Source organism: Otolemur garnettii, unplaced genomic scaffold (assembly GCF_000181295.1).
Source record: "Otolemur garnettii isolate 467f Iridium unplaced genomic scaffold, OtoGar3 scaffold00043, whole genome shotgun sequence".
Classification (NCBI taxonomy): domain Eukaryota; kingdom Metazoa; phylum Chordata; class Mammalia; order Primates; family Galagidae; genus Otolemur; species Otolemur garnettii.
In genome coordinates this window covers 10701201-10721125 of record NW_003852438.1, presented here as the reverse complement: position 1 = coordinate 10721125, position 19925 = coordinate 10701201, and the positions used below count along the sequence as shown (strand labels likewise).

Sequence of the window (19925 nt, the reverse complement as noted above, 5' to 3'; positions counted from 1 at the left end):
CTAGGCTCAAGCGAGTCTCCTGCCTCAGCCTCCCAAGTAGCTGGGACCACAGGCGCCCGCCACAACGCCCGGCTATTTTTTTGGTTGCAGCCATCATTGTTGTTTAGCAGGTCTGGCCTGGATTCGAACCCACCACCTTAGGTGTATGTGGCTGGCGCCTTAGCCACTTGAGCCACAGGCGCCTTTTCTTTAAAGTTTTACTTTAGAGCAGGTGTCATGGTTTAGGCCTGTCTTGATTACACTTGGAAGCAGGAGGCAGGAGAATCACTAGAGCTCAGGAGTTTGAGGTTGGAGTGAGCTGTGATGGTGCCATGGCACTCTAGCCTAGGCAACAGAGGGAGACCCAGCTAAAAAAAGAAAAGGGTATTTTTCAAAAAAACACTAGCATCCAAGAGGCTCACCTGTGTAACCTTTGACAGTTTACTTAACCTCAGTGCCTCAATTTCCTCAACCATAATAAGGATAAAAATAGAATCTACTTCATGACATCACTAGGAAGATTAAATTATTTAATACACATGAAGTGCTTAGAACAGTGCTTGACTCATAGTCAGTGCTAGATGTTTCCTCATTACATACATGTTACTACTACAGTTATTGCGAGTGTGTAAGAAGGCTGCTAAGGGTGTCCAGAGGAGGAGACACCTTCCCCTAGGAAGACTAGGGAAGGGCTTCCAGAGGAGAGGAGCTGGGACTGAGTGTGAGTTAATAGGACTTCCTCAGATGGGCTGGGAGGGGAAGGCATCCTAGGCAGGGCTCCATGTACCTGGTAGGGGAAGCATGGGGATCAGCGGGAAGCTGGCAACTGAGCGTTGTGCTCTAGGCTCTTTAGGAGAGTGTTGAAAAGACAGAGGAGTGGTGTGGTGCCTGTGGCTCAAAGGAGAAGGGCACCAGCCCCATATGCCAGAGGTGGCAGGTTCAAACCCAGCCCTGGCTGAAAAAAAACAAAAGACAGGAGTCATTGAAACTAGAGGAATTGAGGGCAGACTTTGAGAAGGTAGTAGGACTGAAGATGAGGCTGAAGACAGCAGGATGCAGAGAGCCTACCTAGAGCTGAGGGTGGGTGCCAGCAAGGTAGGCCTGGAGAGGCTCCCTTGCCTCTCTCTGGCCCTCCCAGAACTGTACCTTCCTGGGCTGGGCCTGTCCCTGCCTCACAGTCTACCCCTGGCTCCCCAGCTGTCTGGAGTTCTTACTGGATAACGGTGCAGATCCCTCCCTGCGGGACAGGCAGGGCTACACAGCCGTGCACTATGCAGCTGCCTATGGCAACAGACAGAACCTCGAACTGGTATGTCATGACCGGCCTGGAGAAGGGGAGGTAGGGGCAGGGCACAGAGTCTGCCTTTGGGTTTGCTGATTCTGGAACCAATGAAATGTGGTTGAATCAAATGTAGGCTTTAGATTTAGGGGCTTAGGGAATTTGGGGGGAGGGTCATATCATGAGAGATCCAGAATCTTACCACCTACATTCCTGTTCATTACAGCTCTTAGAAATGTCCTTTAACTGCCTGGAGGATGTGGAGAGCACCATTCCAGTCAGCCCTTTGCACTTAGCTGTGAGTCCAAAGCTTTTCCTCTTGCCTTCTTTGTCCTGACTTGCCCCCAGGACCACACAAAGGGGCTAGCAGTTGTGAATGCATCCTTGTCTCTCCCTGCTTACGGGGATGCAAGTAGGCAGTTGTCTGGAGAGGGGACGAGTGCAGTGCATAGTAAGATGCCTCAGGGCCCAGGGAGCTTTTAGAGGACTAATGCCCATGGGCCCCAAGAGCAGAGTTGGAGCGGGATGGGGACAGGAGAATGTCCTGAACTATGTCTGTTGGTTGCCTATCCCCTCCAGGCCTACAATGGTCACTGTGAAGCCCTGAAGACACTGGCAGAGACGCTGGTGAACCTGGACGTAAGAGACCACAAGGGCCGGACCGCGCTCTTCCTGGCCACTGAGCGAGGCTCTACTGAGTGTGTGGAGGTGCTTACGACCCACGGTGCCTCTGCCCTCATCAAGGAGCGCAAGCGCAAGTGGACGCCCCTGCATGCTGCTGGTCAGTCTCCCCTGCAGGCTGTTGTCTCATGCTTGCCATAGCAAACCCCACCAGAGTGGGTTTGGGGGTAGGGTGAGGAGAATGGAAAGTTCAAGCCCTGATTTGTAGCTTTTGATCCTCAAAGATTTCACCCTGGCCCAGATCTTCCCATAACTCCCCCCGCCCCCGACACAGGCTCCCCCTTTAGGGTTGGCCTGGCTTCTTTACCTGACTCTCCCTGACACAGGCTTTCTTTTTCTCTAGCTGCCTCTGGCCATACTGATTCCCTGCACTTGCTGATCGACAGTGGGGAACGAGCTGACATCACAGATGTCATGGATGCCTATGGACAGTGAGTATGGGCCAGGGATGGGGCACAGGTTTTCCAATCCTTGCTGGACCCTGACCCTTTCTTCTGCCTCCTCTGCAGAACCCCACTGATGCTGGCTATCATGAATGGCCATGTGGACTGTGTGCATTTGCTGCTAGAGAAAGGGTCCACAGCCGATGCTGCTGACCTCCGGGGTCGCACCGCCCTCCACCGTGGTGTGAGTACTTCTGGGGAGAATTCTTCACAGATGGGCCTCCTTGTGGGAGCACAGGACCCCAGCAATAGGGCATTAGAGTGTCTAGGTAACAGGCCAGGATTTTATGCCCAAGGTCTTACTAGGCCTTACTGTGCTTACCCCAGGATGTGTCCTGGACATCATGGGCTGATTCTCCAGATGACCCTGCTTTGTAATCACCTACCTGTGATTACACCTCTGCTCCTCACTTGGGCTGCTCAGGGTACCCTGTTGGCTCTGTCCCATCAGATAATGGTAATACCACCCAGATCTTTCTTGTCGATAACCTGTCCTAAAACTTCTTCCTCCTGCAAGGAATTTTGATCCCTTAGTGTTTTTCTTACTCTCCACTTGTTCTTTTACTCCAAGCTCCAGTGGTAGGTTCCACCATCCTGATTGTTAGCATACAGAGTCAAGGAAGCAGGCTATGATCCCTGATATAGAACCACTGTTGTAAAGACAAGGATGGGAGCCCTGCAAGTGTTTCTTACCCTTGGGTCAGCCTATAGCAACTGGTCAGTGGGAAGGGGGTAGCTTCTCACCCCTCTCATATTCCCAAATCACCCACAGGCAGTGACTGGCTGTGAGGACTGCCTGGCTGCCCTGCTGGACCACGATGCATTTGTGCTGTGCCGAGACTTTAAGGGCCGCACACCCATTCACCTGGCCTCGGCCTGTGGCCACACTGCAATACTGCGGACCCTGCTGCAGGCTGCTCTTTCCACAGACCCCCTGGATGCTGGGGTGGATTACAGCGGATACTCACCCATGCACTGGGCCTCCTACACTGGTACAGGAATGTGTGTGGGGTGTACAGGAGGACACATGGGTTGTGGGATAGACCTGGGTTGATCTGGAAGTGGATCAGAATGTCAAGAGACAGGACAGAGGCCAGGTGCACTGGGAACCTGTACTGACTCACACCTGTAATCTGACTGCTTTGGAAGGCTGAGATGGGAGGATTGCTTGAGCCCAAGAGTTTGAGACCAGCCTGGGCAACATAGTGAGACCCCATCTCTAAAGAAAGAGAAAAATAGGACAGATGTAGGGAACCTTGTCATTTCTCTTCATCATCACTCTTTCTTCCTCATGCCCAGGACACGAAGATTGTCTGGAGTTGTTACTTGAACACAGCCCATTTTCATACCTGGAAGGAAACCCCTTCACTCCTTTGCACTGTGCAGTGTAAGTCTTCTGTGCTGTGTCAGCCCTAGGGAACTAATCTGGTCCTGGCTTAGGACAGGTAGTGCATTTCCCTTGTCCCTCCTGATGACCCCTCCTCTCTCTTGCCCCAGAATTAATAACCAGGACAGCACTACAGAGATGCTGCTGGGAGCTCTGGGTGCCAAGATTGTGAACAGCCGTGATGCCAAAGGACGGTGAGTGATGGGAGGCTTGGGAGAATCCCAAGTCGTCTCTGGCTCTGTCTTTCTGCTCAGGCAGAAGAATCTCCCTATTTCAGTCTGCCTTGACCCTCACCCCACAGGACCCCCCTTCACGCCGCTGCCTTTGCGGACAATGTCTCTGGACTCCGGATGCTGCTGCAGCATCAGGCCGAGGTGAACGCCACTGACCACACTGGCCGCACTGCGCTTATGACAGCTGCTGAGAACGGGCAGACTGCTGCTGTGGGTGTGTAGAGGCCACGGGCACAAGGGAGGGGCCCCTCTTTGTTGTTAGCTAGACGAATCACCCCTGCCTTGCTGGGACTGGGGTTCAGGAAGCAAGAGAGGTGTCTTTGGATGTCTCACCCTCTGCGAATGGAATGCAGAGTATATGCAGATTGGAGGCGGGAGAGCCAGGGTGCCACTCTGGAGGGAGGTGTAGATCTTTCTGTTACATTTCTCTTGTAGAATTTCTGCTGTATCGAGGAAAGGCGGATCTTACTGTGTTGGACGAGAACAAGAACACAGCTCTCCACTTAGCTTGTAGCAAGGTGCCACTTGGGGAGTTTGGGGGTGCTGTTTAAGGGACATGGCTTGATAAAGGGGTATGGGCCTTGGTTGCAGAGAGTGCTGGAGCAGAAGTCAGGATGTCTAGCATATCTGAATGGGGGGCTCCTCTTTGTCTGCCAGCTACCCTCCCCAACTCCTACCCTCTGGCCTTTCACACTTCTACTTCATAAGTCTCCACTCTGTTCATCTCCCTCAGGGCCATGAGAAATGTGCCCTCATGATCCTGGCAGAAACCCAAGACCTTGGCCTTATCAATGCTACCAATAGTGCGCTGCAGATGTGAGTGCCCAGGGAAGGGGGCTCTTGGCTGGGGGAGGCAGGTGGGTGAAGAGAGTGGCCCCCACTCCAGGGGATCTCTGGAGCCTGCAGTATTTGTGTAGTGCCCTTGCCTCCCTGTCTGGGAGTGGAAGCGCAGCTTGGCCTTCCGTTGACTTCTTGCTCCTTTGTCCTTTCTTCCAAGGCCACTCCACATTGCTGCCCGGAATGGTCTAGCTTCTGTGGTGCAGGCCCTGCTGAGTCGTGGGGCCACAGTGCTGGCTGTAGATGAAGAAGGTGAGGGGGTCTAGAGCCTCTCCCAGGTTTGGGGTTAGGGACATTCTTAACCTTGCAATTAAAGAGGTTTTATTTCCAAGGGTGCTTGCCAGAGCAGGGCCCCAACACCAATGCTCAGGAGTCTCAGAGGGCAGTCTGATGGACCTGGACAGAGCCAGCAGAGTAGGGAAGACATTCCACAGCCCCTAGGCTTTTGTCTCCCTTGCTCTGCCCTTTACCCCAGGAAGAGAATCTGCCTGTCACTCTTCTGGGCCCTCCTCATCCTTGAATTCTGACAATGCTGGGTGCTTACCTGCCTTGGCACCTCTCTTTTTTTTTTTTTTCAGTTTTGGCTGGATGGGCTTGAACCTGCCACCCTGGTATATGGGGTCGGCACCCTACTCCTTGAGCCACAAGTACCAGGCCATGGTGCCTTTCTACAGATAAGAGACTTTAGGGTCCAGGGGAGGGTGAATGAGCACCCAGAATATGGGTCCCTGTGCCTCAGTTCTCCCCCTTCCCCTGCAGGTCACACCCCAGCACTGGCCTGTGCCCCCAACAAAGATGTGGCAGACTGCCTGGCCTTGATCCTTTCCACCATGAAGCCTTTCCCACCCAAGGACGCCGTCAGTCCTTTCAGCTTCAGCCTGCTCAAGAACTGTGGCATTGCAGCTGCCAAGACGGTGGGTGGCTGCGGTGCCCTGCCCCATGGGGCCTCCTGCCCCTACAGCCAGGAGCGGCATGGCGCCATTGGGTTAGATGGCTGCTACTCTGAGTAGGCTCCCTCCAGTGTCCCTCCCCTTGCCGGTGGCTTGATATCTTATTCTATTTATTTAGAAAAAGTCTAAACATTTAGGGCACTTTAAAGGAGAACACGACTGCTTAGAGTGGGCGGAGGGGGAAAAGAAGCACTGGGGAGCAGTTGCTCACCCCTTTGCCACACCATCCTGGCCTGGCAGGGGTCGGGGACCGACAGGGAGCACCCCAGGCCCTTAGTACCCCCAGGGGAGCCCCTTCTGCCAAGTGTCCCAAAATGATTGCTAACTGCCTGGCTCCTCCTCTCCTAACTCCATTTCTCAGTTCCCCTTTCTGCTGCCAGCTCCTCCTATTCTTCCCTCTGACTCTCCTCTTTGTGTCCCTTTTCCCTTCACACCTACTGCCAGGCAGACCCTCTCCTTTTCTTCCATACCCATCACTGCCTCCCTACTTGGTCAGCCCCTCCATCCCCGCAGCAGTGAGAAGCCTTAATTTCTGGTACTGTGTGAGCACTCTGGGGGTATCCCCTCCCCCTTCAGGGGCAGCTAGAGGATGAGGGGGGAGGATATTTAGCACTGGGGCCTGGAGCTTTTCCCCCACTTCTATACCCGAATGCCCCTAAAGTTCAAATGCAAAACACTTGAAGCAGCAACTACTGTACCTGGCCCCAACCCCACACCCTCCCCTGCTCCTCATATGCAAATCAAGGGCTGGTTCTGCCCCCACAGCCTGCCCCATCCCTCTTCCTTTCCACTCTTGGCCTGGCCCCCTAACCACGCACTTTAACCTTGCTTCTTTCTTTTAACTTCTTTTGGAAGGGCAGAGCCTGTGGTCATTCCCTCCCTGGCTCTCCTCTCCTGAACTTTGAGGCTTGTCATGAATTTTTAAGTAAGCATTTTATCCTTTAAGGGAAGAAACAAATTAATTTCCTGCCCATTTCAAAACCACAGTCCTAGTATGTCCTATGTGTTTCAGGCATGTGTTTGCATGTATGTGGGAGGACTGTGTTCTTCCTCCTGTGCCCTCTAGTCCCATAGTTCCTCTGTGCCCCATCTGCCTCCACCTTCTGTTACGTCCAAGAGTACCCACTGCCCCCAGTCACTCCTGATCTGAAGCCAAAGATGGTGGGAGGGGCAGGGCAGACAGGGACACTGGCTACTCGGGACCTAGCCTTCCCTCCATGTGAGGAGGGAGTTCTGATCTAAGGAGAGATGAGTAGATACTGACAGTTGGGCCCTGCCTTCCCAGCAAGGGGGAACGATGGGATAGAGCTGGGGGCTGCACTGATAAGATTTCTAAAAGTTGCACCCCAAAAAGCCAAACTGGGCTGGTTGTGAAGAGGGGGCAGTTTTCTCTAAATGTAGCATTGAATTTGGCCCTGGTCCCTTTAAATGCTCTGTCCATCCATCTCCTAGTTAAGTCTCCTGGATAGTTGGACCCACTCCTGTAACCCATCGTTCCTTTCCTCACACTCAATACCTCAGCCAGGGGCCAAGACACAGAACTTGAATAGAGGTCATGCCCCTTCCACCCCCACAGTGCATCCTTGCCCAGTTTGGCTGCCATCAGTATTGTCCCCTGAGAACTGGACAGGCTTTGTTTACACAGTACAAGGTCTCCCCCTGGGGGATCCCTCGGCCTCCTTCCCTCACCCAAGTTTGCATTATTTACAGTCCTACCCATTTTTTAGTTGAGTCCCCTGAATGTCTTGCCACCCTTGCCAAGGGTGCACTGAGGGGAGGGGACATCCAAGGGATCCCTCTCTCCCCGACAGATACCCTTAACCATACCTCATGCTGGTTCCCTGAAGCATGAGGTGTTGTCCAAGTCCATGTTTTCATGGTCCCTTTCTATCTCCTGTCTCTCTGTCTTGCTTCTCCTGACCCTGAGCTCCTAAACCATTTCAAGGCTTCCAAATGACCATTATTGGTGAGAAGGTTTGTGCAGCTTTTAGTTCTTATTTTTGTTTTCAAAGCCAAAGGGCCTTGTGATGCCCCTCTTACCCACTTCCCTTCACACCCTCTCCTCCCCTTTACGACAATCAATGTGACCTCTCTTAAGGGCTGCAGCCCCCTATCCCCAACCCTGCTTGTTCTGCAAAGCTTGTCCCTAACTTTAGTTCTCTCTCTCAAAATCTTCCCATTCCATCCCCTCCCTCTCATCTTGGTGCTGGGAATTAGGTGGTGGGGGGCAAGGGGAGCAGGGAGATGGGTCCTCCAGAGAAGAGACTCGGGGTATCAGTCGTGTTCTCCTTTATCAATGTTTGGCAATGACAGGAAGAGTCTGAGTATTTGTCAGGAGCCCCATTGTCTTGCTAGATGAGATTTCTGGTGGCTGTCTGTTCCCTGTTACCCCTCAGCACATCGTCAGCAGTGCTGGGGAAGGTAGTAGGGTGTCCTCTGTCCCTCCTCATGTGGCTGTGAGGAGGCCTAGGGACAAGCAGCCTCCTCTCCTATGCCAAAGGAAACCCCACCCCCCACCCTGGGCTCCCCAGCCCCTAGTGTTTTTTGAAGCATTTTGACCATTCTCATGGCCACTGCGTATTTATTTTAATATTAAGATTTTTTTAAACCTCTTTGACTTAAACGGGTGTGGAGAAGTAAAACAGGCAGAATGCCCCCCAATCTTAAGAGGGTAGGGTGAGGAGGGAACATTTCCTTCCCTTCACCCACCCTCTTCCCCGCCCCCTCTCCCCATTACAGCTCTAAAGCACTTGCTTCAAGTAATAAGCACTTTTGTGAAAAGGCCTATTTTAAGTGAGGACCCTGGGAGCAGCCCAGGTCCCAGCAAAGGAGACAGAGCGAGGGCTACATAGGAGACAGGGAAACAGACATGAATCAGAGGGCGAGATGAAAAGAGCCAGTTTTTAGTTTCTGATTTTTGGGGGGATGTTTCTGTTTGGGCGGTGGCTTTGGTAGGGTTGTGTACTATTCTTCAGAAAAACAAATGGCACAAACTGTGGGTCCTAGGATGGACCAACAGACCCGGGTCACTGCCACTGTCCAGCTGAGACTGATGGGCCACCTCCCCTGCCCCGTGGCCCCCTGAGCCATAGGACTGCTAAAAACCACTGAATGTACAGCCCAGGTTGGGGTGGGGAGCAGCCCCTGGGGGAGGGGGTTTCTCCTTTTGTTTGGTGCTGTGGGGGGTGGGAGAGATGAGACTGAGGGACTGCCACCCCATGTAGACATGTTCCTTGGGGTGGAGGGGCTGAGGAGGGTCTACCTCCCTCTCCAGCCCCAGTGTGGCCCCTCTTCCTTCCTCACCCTATCCGTTTTGACTGTAAGTCCAGCTCACCTTTGCCTTCAATATGTAACCAAAGGAAAACTCAATACTGTTTCCACCGCTGTCTGCCCACCCGAGCACCTTCTTACTCCCTAGACCTAAAAGGGGAGAAGAGGCTGGGGGTGGGGCAGGTGGGGCCAGAGTGAACGGTTCTGTGGCTGTACCCCCAAAACCTTCTCTGAGGTCTTGGAAGGGGTCCTGAGAGGTGGGGTTGGGGCCAGGTTAGCGGGGCTAGGAGTAGGCACACTCTGTATGTTAGGCATATGAGTGTTTCCTCGTCTAAATGACTCCAGCGGGGAGGCCCCTTCCTCCTTCCTTTTCAGCCATTTCTCACCCTCTCCCCATACTCAGCGTTCATCCCTTGCCTCACCTTCCCACCACAAAGGAAAATAGCCTTACAGACCCTAGCCCAGAAACCCTACTCCTGGGGCAAACCAGAATGGGCCCCCCATACCGCCTAGCTTGAACCCTACCTTTTAAGAAGGAGGGATAAGGAAAAAAGCAGCCCCTTCCCCTCTAATTGTGTCTCTAGCCCTCTGTAACCTTGACCCAGGTCGAGCAAGGGCGGAAGTAAGGAATCGAATCTTTGAGGACCAAGCCCAGTGGTCTGGGAAGAGGGAGGTAGGGAGGGAAGGGTCTGACTTAGGGACTCCCTCCTCTCACCCCATCCCCTAGAGAAGCGACCAAATCCCAGAGTTGGGAGGAAGCTAAGGTGGGGAGGGTCTGCTCTTTGAATTACTTGAAGGTACTGACTCCAAGGCTGCTGTTGCCCACGTAGGTGTGTGGGGGGGTGTTGTCACTGCATTTGGGAGGGCAGAGGATGGCAGGTGACAGAGGAACCCTACCTTGGCCCTCGCTCACTCCTGCTAAACCCTTCTCTGGGGAACCTAGAAGCCTGGCTTTGCCCCCAGGGAAGGCAGGGAGAACCTCCCCTCCTAGCCCACCCCTCACTCTGGGCACCCTCTCCAATTGCACTAAAGTAGCTGTTGTGCCAGTCTTACCCCACACTGGGGGTCGGGGGAGGTCTCTGCTTCCAGTCTTTTCCCCCACTGCCTCTGTTCCCATCCCGGACAATCTCCTCGTTCCCCTGGTATTCCTGGATAGCTCAGCTTTGTGTGTGTGTGTTTGGGGGGTGGGAGTGGGTTCTGGCTGGAGTGGGTCTTGCAGGGGTTTGGGAAGGGCTAGGGGAAAGATGGAGAGTGAAGTCTCCTGCCCCCTTTCCCAGCTCCAAGCCGCAGAAGCCTGGGAAGGAGAGCTACTCTCGCCATGTGTCTTGCAGATGTGCCAAAACGGGGTGGGGGGAGGGGAGGGTGCCTGGCAGAGCAGCCCCCAGGGTGGCTCTCTCAAAGCAATACAGTTCCCCTGCTGGGGGGACAGCAAGACAGGGGAGAGGGTTGGGGTGGGGACCTGGGGGTTCCCCATGTACAGCTGTGTATATTCAGGGGTGTTCTCTGTCTGGTACCTGCTGTGGGCATCCATGTGTGTGTGAACCTCCCCTTCCCCATGCCCTGCATGACCTGTGATGCTGCAGACACCACCATCCTGTGTGCAGGTGTGCATTGGGGGGGCACAGAATGGCATGTTCCATGTCCGGTCCACCCTCCACCCTGTAACCCATGTACTCGGTTGTAGGAAGTAAAGAAAACTGAGCACAATTCACTGGATTCTAGTTGAATCTTTCTCTAAGCAATTTACCCATTCCTGCCCTCCTCTTGCCCCAGATCCACCTGTGGTGCTAGTGTTGTGTTGGGGTGTTAGATGTGGCGGGCAGCAATAAAGGGTACATCTGCCCAGTCCTGGATCCCCAGGGTGCTGAGGGCAGCAGGAAAAAGTGGGGACCCTCAGTACATTTGCCCCACCCCTCCCCCTCCTCCCTGGGCTAAAGCACAATGCTCTCCCTGCAGACTGATGCCCCCCGCACCCTCCAGGCCCTACTCATGACCTCTCCAACCTGCTTTGAGTCCTCCCACCACACCCTGGTTTTCTATGCTGTTTTGGTGCAAGTACAACTGTCGTAGTCATGGCTTTGGGATGGGTTCTGTTTATTAAAATCCTATTGCTCCTACTGGCCCTGTGTCCCGCCTCCTTTCCTGTGGTTGGGGGGAAGGAAGGGCAGCCCAAACCCCTCTCCACTGGCCCTCATCAGCCATCAGAGACCAGGGGCAGCAGCTGCTCCTCCAGCAGGGCTATGGTGAACATGAGGCTGCCCCCCAGCAGCAGCCCCAGCCCCTGCAGCAGCACATGGAGCATAGGGAGGGGCTCAGGAGGGCGAAGCAGGGCTGGTAACTGAAAGAAAAAACAAATGTTGGGATTGTGGCCTTGTCTCTGACCTCCAAACACAAGAGAAAGGGCATCAGGATGTCTCTGCAGCCCCTGCCCACTGGCTGTCAGTCCCTCAGTGTGGGCCTGTGGACTGACAGGAGCTGAGGAGGAGGATTGATACTGCCTGATCCTCCACACCCGCCTCCCCACTTCCCTTGGTTTCTCTGCTCTACCCCACACCTCTCACCATGTCCACAAGGGCCACATAGAGGAAGACCCCGGCAGTGATCCCAAATACCCAGGGAGTGAGGGGGACAGGGCCCAGGCTGAGCCCCACCCCCAGGGCAGCACCCCCTAGTCCCAGGGTTCCAGACACTAGGCTTAGGAGTAGCAACCGGCGAAAAGGCAGCCCTGCCTGGAGCAGCATGGCAAAGTCACCTGTTGGGGAGAGGACAGGATTGCAGGGAATAAGCCAGGGCTGCCCCTGGCACCCACCAGCTTCCAGGTTCTACCCCTTGTAGGTATCTCCTTGCCGGAGTTCACCCCACCCTGCTTCTGCTGTTCCTACCCAGTTCGTGGGGCAGCTCATGGCAGAAGACTGCTATGGTGGTGCTGAGGCCACTAGGGAAGCCATCAGAGAAGGCAGCACCTGGGTTCAGCAGGATCAGAAGTTGTCAGTCCAGAAGAAAGCTTCAGGAGCAGGCTCCTGTGTCCCTCAGTAGCCCTCCCACCCTCCTGGTTGTCCTCTCCAGTAGGACAACCTGCCCCAACCTGCCTCCTTCCTTCCCTGCATACCTATGGCCAGCCCGTCAGTGAGGTTGTGCAGACCATCTCCCAGGAGGACCATCCAAGTGATATTGGTTCCACCTTGGTGCCCATGACTGTGTCCTAGGTGCCTAGGAGGGGCTAGGTCTGGTGGGGACCGACTGTCCTGCTCCTTCTGGCCCTGAGCTCCTGGCTCTGAAGAAAGGACAAAGACAATGTTGGTGGCTGCAAGTGAGGACTGTGAGCCAGGAGTCTGCTTTTTTCTCTCCTAGTCACCTGGAGCTGCTTGTAGAGGCTGAAGGGCCATCCCACTGCTATCCTCTGGGTCCAGGTTTGGTGTTGCGAGGTCCCTTCTTTTTCGCCTGCAGCACCTCTGAAATAGGAGGATATCCCTCCTGGTGGAGGCGGCACCAGAGCCAGGGGCTAAGGTGAGGCCAGGCCACAAGCTGGGAAGATGAACACCTGGCTTCACCTCTGGCACCTGGAATGTTCTTTGGTTCCCAGGTTGGCACCTCCTGTTTCTTATTGACTTGAATTTGGAAGAGAAGGCCATGTGGCCAGAAGTCCTGCATCTATGCTTACAGAGCCCCCCACACTCTGTCAGCTTTTGGATCCTGCACAGTCAGGCAGGCCCCAGAGATCTGAGAGCACTGCCCTCATCTCCTGGCTTCTTTGACTGATTCTTGGTTAGGACTCTGGCCTTGATAGTAGGAAGAGAAAAGGGTGTCACTCACTGGCCTGAGCCCTCGGTGCCGCAAAAGCCCTAGCGTGTTCTCCAGCACAAAGAGCAGGAAGAGGCCTCCAAGCACAGACAGCCCTGGACCCAGGTCCTCCTCTGGTCCCCCTCCAGGTCCTGTGTGCTCCCTCTCTTGTGCCTGGTAGAGAGGAGGTTAGGACAGAACCCAGAAGTCCTTACATCCTGGAGGGAGGTGACAAGCTCTGCTCTGATGCCCTGTGAGCTGAAGCCAGGAATGGGGGAATGGGATGTAGGAGCTGACACAAAGCGGGAGGCAATGTCCAATGGCTGGGGATACCTTCGATCTGTGTAGGCCATCTGCCACTGGGGACAGGGGTACAAGGAAGGGGCTTCACATACGTGTGGCAGCAGGTGTAGCAGTGCGTCCCCACAAAGAGTGCCCACGGCCAGGGCTCCCAGGAAGCCCAGCAGGGGCCGTAAGAGATGAGGTCCCAGAAGCCTCAGCAGCAGTAGGGAGAAGGGAGCAGGGAGGCTGAGTAACAGGACTGCCAGGGTGCTATGAAGCAGGGCTGGGAGAATCAAGCTGAAGTTAGGCCAGGGCTGGAGAGGGGCCCCAGAGGGAAGGGAGGGCAGAGATGTGCTGAAAGGAGAGGCAGGGCCCTAGTGAGCCTCTCTCTTGGCATGGTCCCACTCCCTACCATGATTCAGGGTGCCCACTACCCACTCCTACTCACTGACCAGATAGCAGATCCCTGGGGGATGCAGGGGCTGGGGCTTGGATGCAGACTCGGCTGTCGATCTGATAAAGCAGTGCTGGGCATAGCAGAGCAAACTGATGAGGGGTCAGAGGAGCAGCGGGGCTCAAGCCAAAGTTGACCAACAACTGAGAGCCGTTCAGACACTGGGGGATGGAGTTGAGGGTCATACATTGGGTAATTGCTCAGAACTACAACTTGGCTCATTAATATCTGTCCCTCCATTGCATGGGTCTGTCTTTTCTTTTTTTTTTTTTTTCTTTGAGACAAAGCCTTAAGCTGTCCCCCTGGGTAGAGTGCTGTGACATCACAGCTCACAGCAACCTCCAACTCCTAGGCTCAAGCGAGTCTCTTGCCTCAGCCTCCCAAGTAGCTGGGACCACAGGCGCCCGCCACAACATCCAGCTATTTTTTGGTTGCAGCCATCATTATTGTTTGGCGGGCCCAGGCTGGATTTGAACCCACCACCTTAGGTGTATGTGGCTGGTACCTCAGCCACTTGAGCCACAGGCACCAAGCCACATGGGTCTTTCTGAGAGTCCCCTTTGCTCATGCTGGCAGGTGCATCAGGGACTGGGGGGCAAGGGTACTTATAATTGATGTGTGTTAATTATTAGTGAATATTCAGTCAAATGCATATATTCAATTCAAAGCAAACTGAATGCTAGTGAACCAAGCCATCGTTTCTCTCATGGTCAAGCCCTGATCATTTTGTTGATTTCCTGATGGAGTTAATTGGACAAATGGAGGACTCTATGCCAGAATCTTAGAAGGGAAAAGAACCTGCGATGTCATCCAACCTCCTTCTTAACAGCTCCATCACATGTTCATCCAGCTTCAACTTGAATCCTTCCTGTGACTTGGGGTACCCACTGGACCTGCTTCAAAGTTAGGCAGCTTTGCCAAGCTGAGTCTTGGAGCTCTGGGTATGGGTCACTTGCGCTGAGCCCAGAGGGAACATATTTCACTATTGGAATAATATACCCCAAGGCCACACTGGGATTTTTTTTTTTCTTTTTGAGACAGAGTCTCAGACTGTTGCCCTGGGTAGTGCTGTGGCATCATACCTCATAGCAACCTCCAACTTGGGCTCAAGTGATCCCCTTGCCTCAGTTTCTCTATTTTTAGTAGACACAGGATCTTGCTTTTTTTTTTTTTTTTTTTGGCTGGGGCTGGGCTTAAATCCACCAGCCCTGGTATATGGGTTGGCACACTACTCCTTGAGCAACAGGTGCCACCCGAGGGGGGTGGGTCTTGCTTTTTGCTCAGGCTGGTCTCGAACATGTAAGCTCAAGCTATCCACCTGCTTTGGCCTCCTAGAGTGCTAGGATTACAAGCGAGAGCCACCGCGCACAGTGGACGCTGGGATTTTTTTTTTTTTTTTGAGACAGAGCCTCAAGCTATCCCCCTGGGCAGAGTGCTGTGGCATCACAGCTCACAGCAACCTCCAACTCCTGGGCTCAAGCGAGTCTCCTGCCTCTGCTGGGACCACAGGCGCCCGCCACAATGCCTGGCTATTTTTTGGTTGCAGCCATCATTGTTGTTTTGGCGGGCCCAGGCTGGATTCGAACCCACCACCTTAGGTATATGTGGCTGGCGCCCTAGCCACTTGAGCCATAGGCGCTGAGCCTGCAATAACTATTGAAATAACTGTTAACATTACTGATTTTAAATATTTCAGGCCATCTAATCTCATGGCTCCTTCCCCCTCTTTAGAGACCATCAGACTCACGTCCTCATTCAGATGGTCAGCCAGCGAGTGGTCCAGCAGCAGAAGTCTGTGAAAGAGGCCCAGGCCCGAGGGGGCTGGCCCATGGGGTAGGTGGGAGGCCTTTGACTCCTCCAGATCACCCCACCCTGAAGGAGCCAGAGGCATCCCTGACCAGACATGCACACTCAGCTCAGAGTCCTGCGGCCTGGAACAGATGGCATAGCAAGTCAATTTTTCTCTTATCTCAGAAACCACCTTGAGAGGTGCCCAAGGAGCTTAGGGGAAAAGAGAGGACCCACCACTGGCTGGAGTTCCTGAGGCCCAGAAGTCATGGAATGTAAGCATCTAGGAATCGGGCCATGGGTGTGACAGAAAACGAAAAGACAGATGAAAGTGCTACAGATTGGAAGCCAAGTCAGCCTGGAGACAACATTGGGACCAAGAGCCAGAAATGTAAGGCCTTAGGGACTTGGAGGAGGAAGTTGAAGGCAATATGTGCAAGAGGGGCCTGGAAGAGATGCTAAAGAGCTGGGTTCTGAAGAATTTGTAACTCCAGGGGTCTCATTTATGAAGCCAAGCTAAGCAATTGGAGACTATTCTAAACACTGACAGGAGCTGGAAGATGTGGCACTGTGGAGTATAGGAGAGGGTGATACCTGTCTGTGGCATTGTCTATGGCTGGGGGTGTTGTCCGCCCTGTCAGAGGCCCATGGTGACCCAGGCGAAGCCCTTGAACTCGGCCCAGCCCCAGGTTGTGGAGAAGCCGGGCCAGGCCGCCTGCAGTCAGCGTCCCATTCTCTCCGTAGAGGCCAAACAGCTGGGTCAGGTAGTGGTTCTGCTCCTGCTCTGCAGGGCCAAGGTTAGGGACTGAGCCCCTTACCCAGCCCAAGACCACCCCTACACAGAAACCAGCCAGTAGACGACTCATTGGGGACCCTGTCATTGCGGGGAATGGCTCAGAGGCTCTGGTTCCAACTTCTATTACCCCCGGAACATCCTGAGGACTGTGCCCTGGAAGAACAAGGTGAAGTGGGTCAAAGCTACTGCTCTGCCGTCTGGGCCAGGGGAGGATCATTCCCTGCACCTGCCTAAGCCCCTCAAAGTCCAACCGCAATCCCCACTACAGCCTCCTCCTCACTCCCCAGTGTCTCTATTTGGAGCAGCCTCTCCTTTGCCAGTTTGTTCTGAGAGCACCTCTCTGATCAGAACTGACCAACCATCTCAATTACCAAACCCCCACTGGCAAAAAAAGGATTGTGTCCACCTCAGGTCTCCTGTCAGGTCTTGCTGTGGATGTCGAGGTTCTTGAGTCAGAGAGGGTAAATCCAGGTTCAGACTGTGTGCCCAGGTGGAATGGAGGCCACGTCATATAGAAGGCTGAGATGGACAAGCCCCCACACCCCACATCCAGTCCACCTGCTTTGGGGTGGAGTCAGGGGCGGGGCCAGTGTGGGAAGTCTCACATCAGAGAGGAGTTAATGGTTCACTGTCTCTAGGGGTGGGGGTCAAAGGTCAGTCTGCTGGGGCCCTGAATAGGGAGGGGCCACCATATGCCCCTGGGAAAGCCACATGGCTGAGGAAAACTTGGGCCTGTTTTTTTTTTTTTCTTAAAAAATTCCCCACACCCCTAACCCAGTTAGTACCATTTTAGCCTTTTCCTGCATATATTCCCACTCCACCTACCTAACATCTGGCACTGAACTTCATGTTCAACCCCCATCCCCATGTTCCCTAGGAAAGCTGGACCTGGGTGTCCCTACTGTGGGGAGGAGGGGAAAGAGGCAGATTAAGTGGCAAGCCCAGATGCACCCATAGAGAAGAGATTGTTCTCAGTGATTTCTCATCCCAAGAAGACTAATAAGTCAGAGCTCTAGGAATCAATGACCAAGAAAGGGGAAGTCCTGGTGGGGACGGAAACAAGTACTGGGGCTCCCCCCAGGTGTCTGACCTGGCCTAAAATCAGGCAAACAAAGCCTGATTGGGGCAATTAGTCCAGAGGGTCCAGGGTGGCATTACCTGAGAGCAGGAGACAGGAAGGACACCCAGAAGGGGGACACAGCCTTCTTGGTTCTAGCTTGGGGGGTGTGTGTGAAGCAGGCAGGCGGGCAAGGGTCACCTGAAGGGAGGGGGCAGGGGAGGGACACTATCTTAAAGGGGCAGGTCTTCTTTGTCAAGGCCTCCTTGTTTTTTTTTTTTTTTTTTTGGCCCAGGCTGGCTTTGAACCCACCACCCCAGGACAGCAGAGCAGTATGGTGCTGGTGCCCTACTTTGAGCCACAGGCGCTGCCCAAGGCCTCCTTACTTGTAACCCGTCTTCCCTCCACCTCCTATGGACATCTCACTTTCCCAAATGCCTAGCTTTTTTCACAAAAAGCAAAGGAGTCAGCACAGAGTGGTAACATTTATTAGGAAGGAGAGATTCCAATTTAAACCCCCAATTACACACAGAAGAAACAGATTGTAACTATTGTTTCTAAAGAGGAAGGCGGGCAGGCAGAGGGTCCTGAATCCAAGGAGACAGACAGCTTCAGCTGGATGCCGGGAGAGTATGGCCTTAGGGAGGATAAGGCCGCTCGCTGCTCACCACCCCTCCAGTGAAGTTTAGTTGCTAAAATGTTGTCCCCCTCTATCCCAATCCCAAAGCCAGAAGCCCAGTAGAAGGCTGTCTTGCTCACTGGCAGAGACACTTGGATATGGTTGATGGCGGGAAGGAAGAGTGTCTTGCTATCTCTTGCTGCTCCTCCGGGTTTCTTTGCCGTTACTAACAGGGTTGTTAGAGGGGCCAGGAGGGCCTGCAGGTGTGTGGTTGGGTTGGCTTCGAGTGATTCGTGTGCTAGGGGTATGAGAGGGAGCGTGGGGGGGATGTGAGCCACCACCAGGTCCTGGTGGGGCACTCAGTCCATTCCCGTTCTGGCTCTCAGAGGCTAGTTGTGAGAGAAGATGAAGAAACACCGGAATTAGAGAGTTAAGGTAGGAGAGGAGCCAACCTCCATGACCCAAAAGTGGCATACCTTCACCACACACAACTGCACACATTAATTCCAACTGGACCAAGAGCAAAAGAATCTGGATTGCAAGTATGAATGAAGCCCCAGAGAAGACTCAAATAATCACTTTCCAAGTTGCCACATGAACTCTGGTATATTTTTCTCTCTTACTCATCTTTGTATCATTAGGAGTTAGACTTAGATTCTAATTGTTTTTAGTTTTAGGTTCTAGGACCCCTGATAAATGCCTCTTTACCAAAAGATATTGTAAACTGGAGACATATAAGGGGAAGGGCCTGAAGTTTTTGCTTGTTTTTTTTTTGAGACAGAGTCCCACTCATTCGCCCTGGGGTAGGGGTAGAATGCCATGTATCACAGTTTACAGCAACCTCAAACTCTTGGGCTCAACAGATGCTCTTGCCTCAGCCTCCCAAGTAGCTGGGAGTACAGGCACCTGCCACAACACCTGGCTACTTTTAGCAATAAGGTCTCGCTCTGGTTCAGGCTGGTCTTGAACCTGTAAGCTCAAGAAATCCCCCTGCCTCGGCCTACTAAGTGCTGGGATCATAGATGTGAGCCACTATAGTGGCTTGCGACTAGTTTTTCAATTTGTAGAAACTGGGTTTTGTTTTACTAAGGCTGGTCTCCAACTCCTGAGCTCAGGTAATCTACTTGCCTTGGCCTGTCAGAGTGCTAGGATTACAGGTTTGAGCTACCATACCCAGCCCATGAAGTTTCTGTGTTTTATTCCTTGACACACAGCAAGTACTCTATAAACATTTGGTAAATGAAGGCAGAGGCCTGTCCCTTGCATCTGTAAGGCACTAAGAAGCTTAAATGGGATAGATGTTACAGGCTGGTAGTTCTTAAACCATATCCCTAGTGAACCTTGCTGCTCCACTGCACTAAGATACATGCAGCCAAAACTGAAGAATACTGCCCTTTCTCAATTCACAGGAAAAGGTGAATGTATAGAAGTCAATGTTATTATATCAGTATCATACATTTTGTTACCTGTCAGCTGATGACAAAGTGAATAAACACATGGTAAATAAATATAAGGTGTAAACAGGCCCCTAATGTGCCTTATTAAAGATCTTTTTGTAAATTATGGAATCATGAAGGCCTGAAAACAGGTAATAGTTGTATTTCCTGTTCGGAACATGGACACTGATTTTTTTTTTTTTTTGAGATAGAGCCTCAAGCTGTCCCCCTGGGTAGAGTGCCGTGGCATCACAGCTCACAGCAACCTCCAACTCCCGGGCTCAAGTGAGTTGCCTGCCTCAGCCTCCCAAATAGCTAGGACCACAGACGCCCTTGGTTGCAGCCGTCATTGTTGTTTGGTGGGCCCGGGCTGGATTCGAACCTGCCACCTTAGGTGTATGTGGCTGGCGCCTTAGCCACTTGAGCCACAGGCGCTGAGCCGATGGACACTGATTTTTGTAGCAGAATTAAATGTTGCTATTTTCTGGCTGTATTAGGGTTCTCTGGACAACCAGAACCAATAGGAGACATGCATACATACACGTACACACACACATACACACACACACACACACATTTATACCTATAACAACAAACCTGTGATAGTTAAATTTAATTACATAATGGGATTTATAATAAGGAATTTTTTTTTTT

At 53.0% G+C, this 19925-nt stretch overlaps 3 protein-coding genes across 13 annotated transcripts in view; 1 reads left to right on the top strand and 2 right to left on the bottom strand.

Annotated features, from left to right (window-relative positions):
• Positions 1 to 11176, top strand: part of ANKRD52 (ankyrin repeat domain 52) — a 19207-nt gene extending 8031 nt beyond the window's left edge. Inside the window, exons 16-29 of one of the 2 annotated variants that reach the window (XM_023513576.1) lie at positions 1177 to 1288; positions 1485 to 1556; positions 1838 to 2039; positions 2283 to 2370; positions 2449 to 2566; positions 3155 to 3374; positions 3682 to 3769; positions 3880 to 3963; positions 4071 to 4216; positions 4438 to 4520; positions 4736 to 4818; positions 5000 to 5091; positions 5599 to 5753; positions 11016 to 11176. In XM_023513576.1, coding sequence (XP_023369344.1) covers positions 1177 to 1288; positions 1485 to 1556; positions 1838 to 2039; positions 2283 to 2370; positions 2449 to 2566; positions 3155 to 3374; positions 3682 to 3769; positions 3880 to 3963; positions 4071 to 4216; positions 4438 to 4520; positions 4736 to 4818; positions 5000 to 5091; positions 5599 to 5753; positions 11016 to 11129 — 1657 coding nt within the window. In that variant the 3' untranslated portion in view covers positions 11130 to 11176. Of the gene's footprint in view, positions 1 to 1176; positions 1289 to 1484; positions 1557 to 1837; positions 2040 to 2282; positions 2371 to 2448; positions 2567 to 3154; positions 3375 to 3681; positions 3770 to 3879; positions 3964 to 4070; positions 4217 to 4437; positions 4521 to 4735; positions 4819 to 4999; positions 5092 to 5598 lie in introns of both variants that reach the window. The other variant, XM_003790522.3, reaches the window with a different exon arrangement.
• On the bottom strand, positions 11137 to 17386 carry SLC39A5 (solute carrier family 39 member 5). Of its 8 annotated transcripts, XM_023513579.1 has the most exons (13): positions 17318 to 17373; positions 16985 to 17060; positions 16566 to 16637; positions 15958 to 16312; positions 15323 to 15506; positions 13574 to 13736; positions 13235 to 13404; positions 12873 to 13013; positions 12415 to 12511; positions 12169 to 12333; positions 11942 to 12022; positions 11621 to 11811; positions 11137 to 11397 (listed from the first exon to the last, which is right to left on the bottom strand). In XM_023513579.1, the coding sequence occupies exons 4-13, from the start codon at positions 16242 to 16244 to the stop codon at positions 11254 to 11256; spliced, it is 1623 nt and encodes a 540-aa protein (XP_023369347.1). In that variant the 5' UTR covers positions 16245 to 16312; positions 16566 to 16637; positions 16985 to 17060; positions 17318 to 17373; the 3' UTR covers positions 11137 to 11253. The 8 variants fall into 8 exon arrangements, with proteins under 8 accessions (XP_023369347.1, XP_023369346.1, XP_012661023.1 ...); XM_023513578.1 differs by lacking the exon at positions 16985 to 17060 and having other exon boundaries at positions 17318 to 17386; XM_012805569.2 differs by having other exon boundaries at positions 15958 to 16637.
• Positions 17387 to 17688: 302 nt separating this feature from the next.
• The window catches only part of NABP2 (nucleic acid binding protein 2), a 6151-nt gene continuing 3914 nt past the window's right edge, over positions 17689 to 19925 (bottom strand). For all 3 annotated transcript variants that reach the window (XM_023513711.1, XM_023513712.1, XM_012805531.2), the window contains one exon: positions 17689 to 18224. In XM_023513711.1, coding sequence (XP_023369479.1) covers positions 18025 to 18224 — 200 coding nt within the window. In that variant the 3' untranslated portion in view covers positions 17689 to 18024. The remainder of the gene's footprint in view (positions 18225 to 19925) is intronic.

Coding starts and splice junctions, on each gene's coding strand:
- SLC39A5 (XM_012805568.2), bottom strand. CDS start 16,376: ATGATCCTCCCCTGGCCCAGACGGCAGAGCAGTAGCTTTGACCCACTT. Junction 12,334..12,414: donor GCCTCTACAAGCAGCTCCAG/GTGACTAGGAGA, acceptor TCCTTTCTTCAG/AGCCAGGAGCTCAGGGCCAG. Junction 11,398..11,620: donor ATGTGGCCCTTGTGGACATG/GTGAGAGGTGTG, acceptor TTTTTCTTTCAG/TTACCAGCCCTGCTTCGCCC.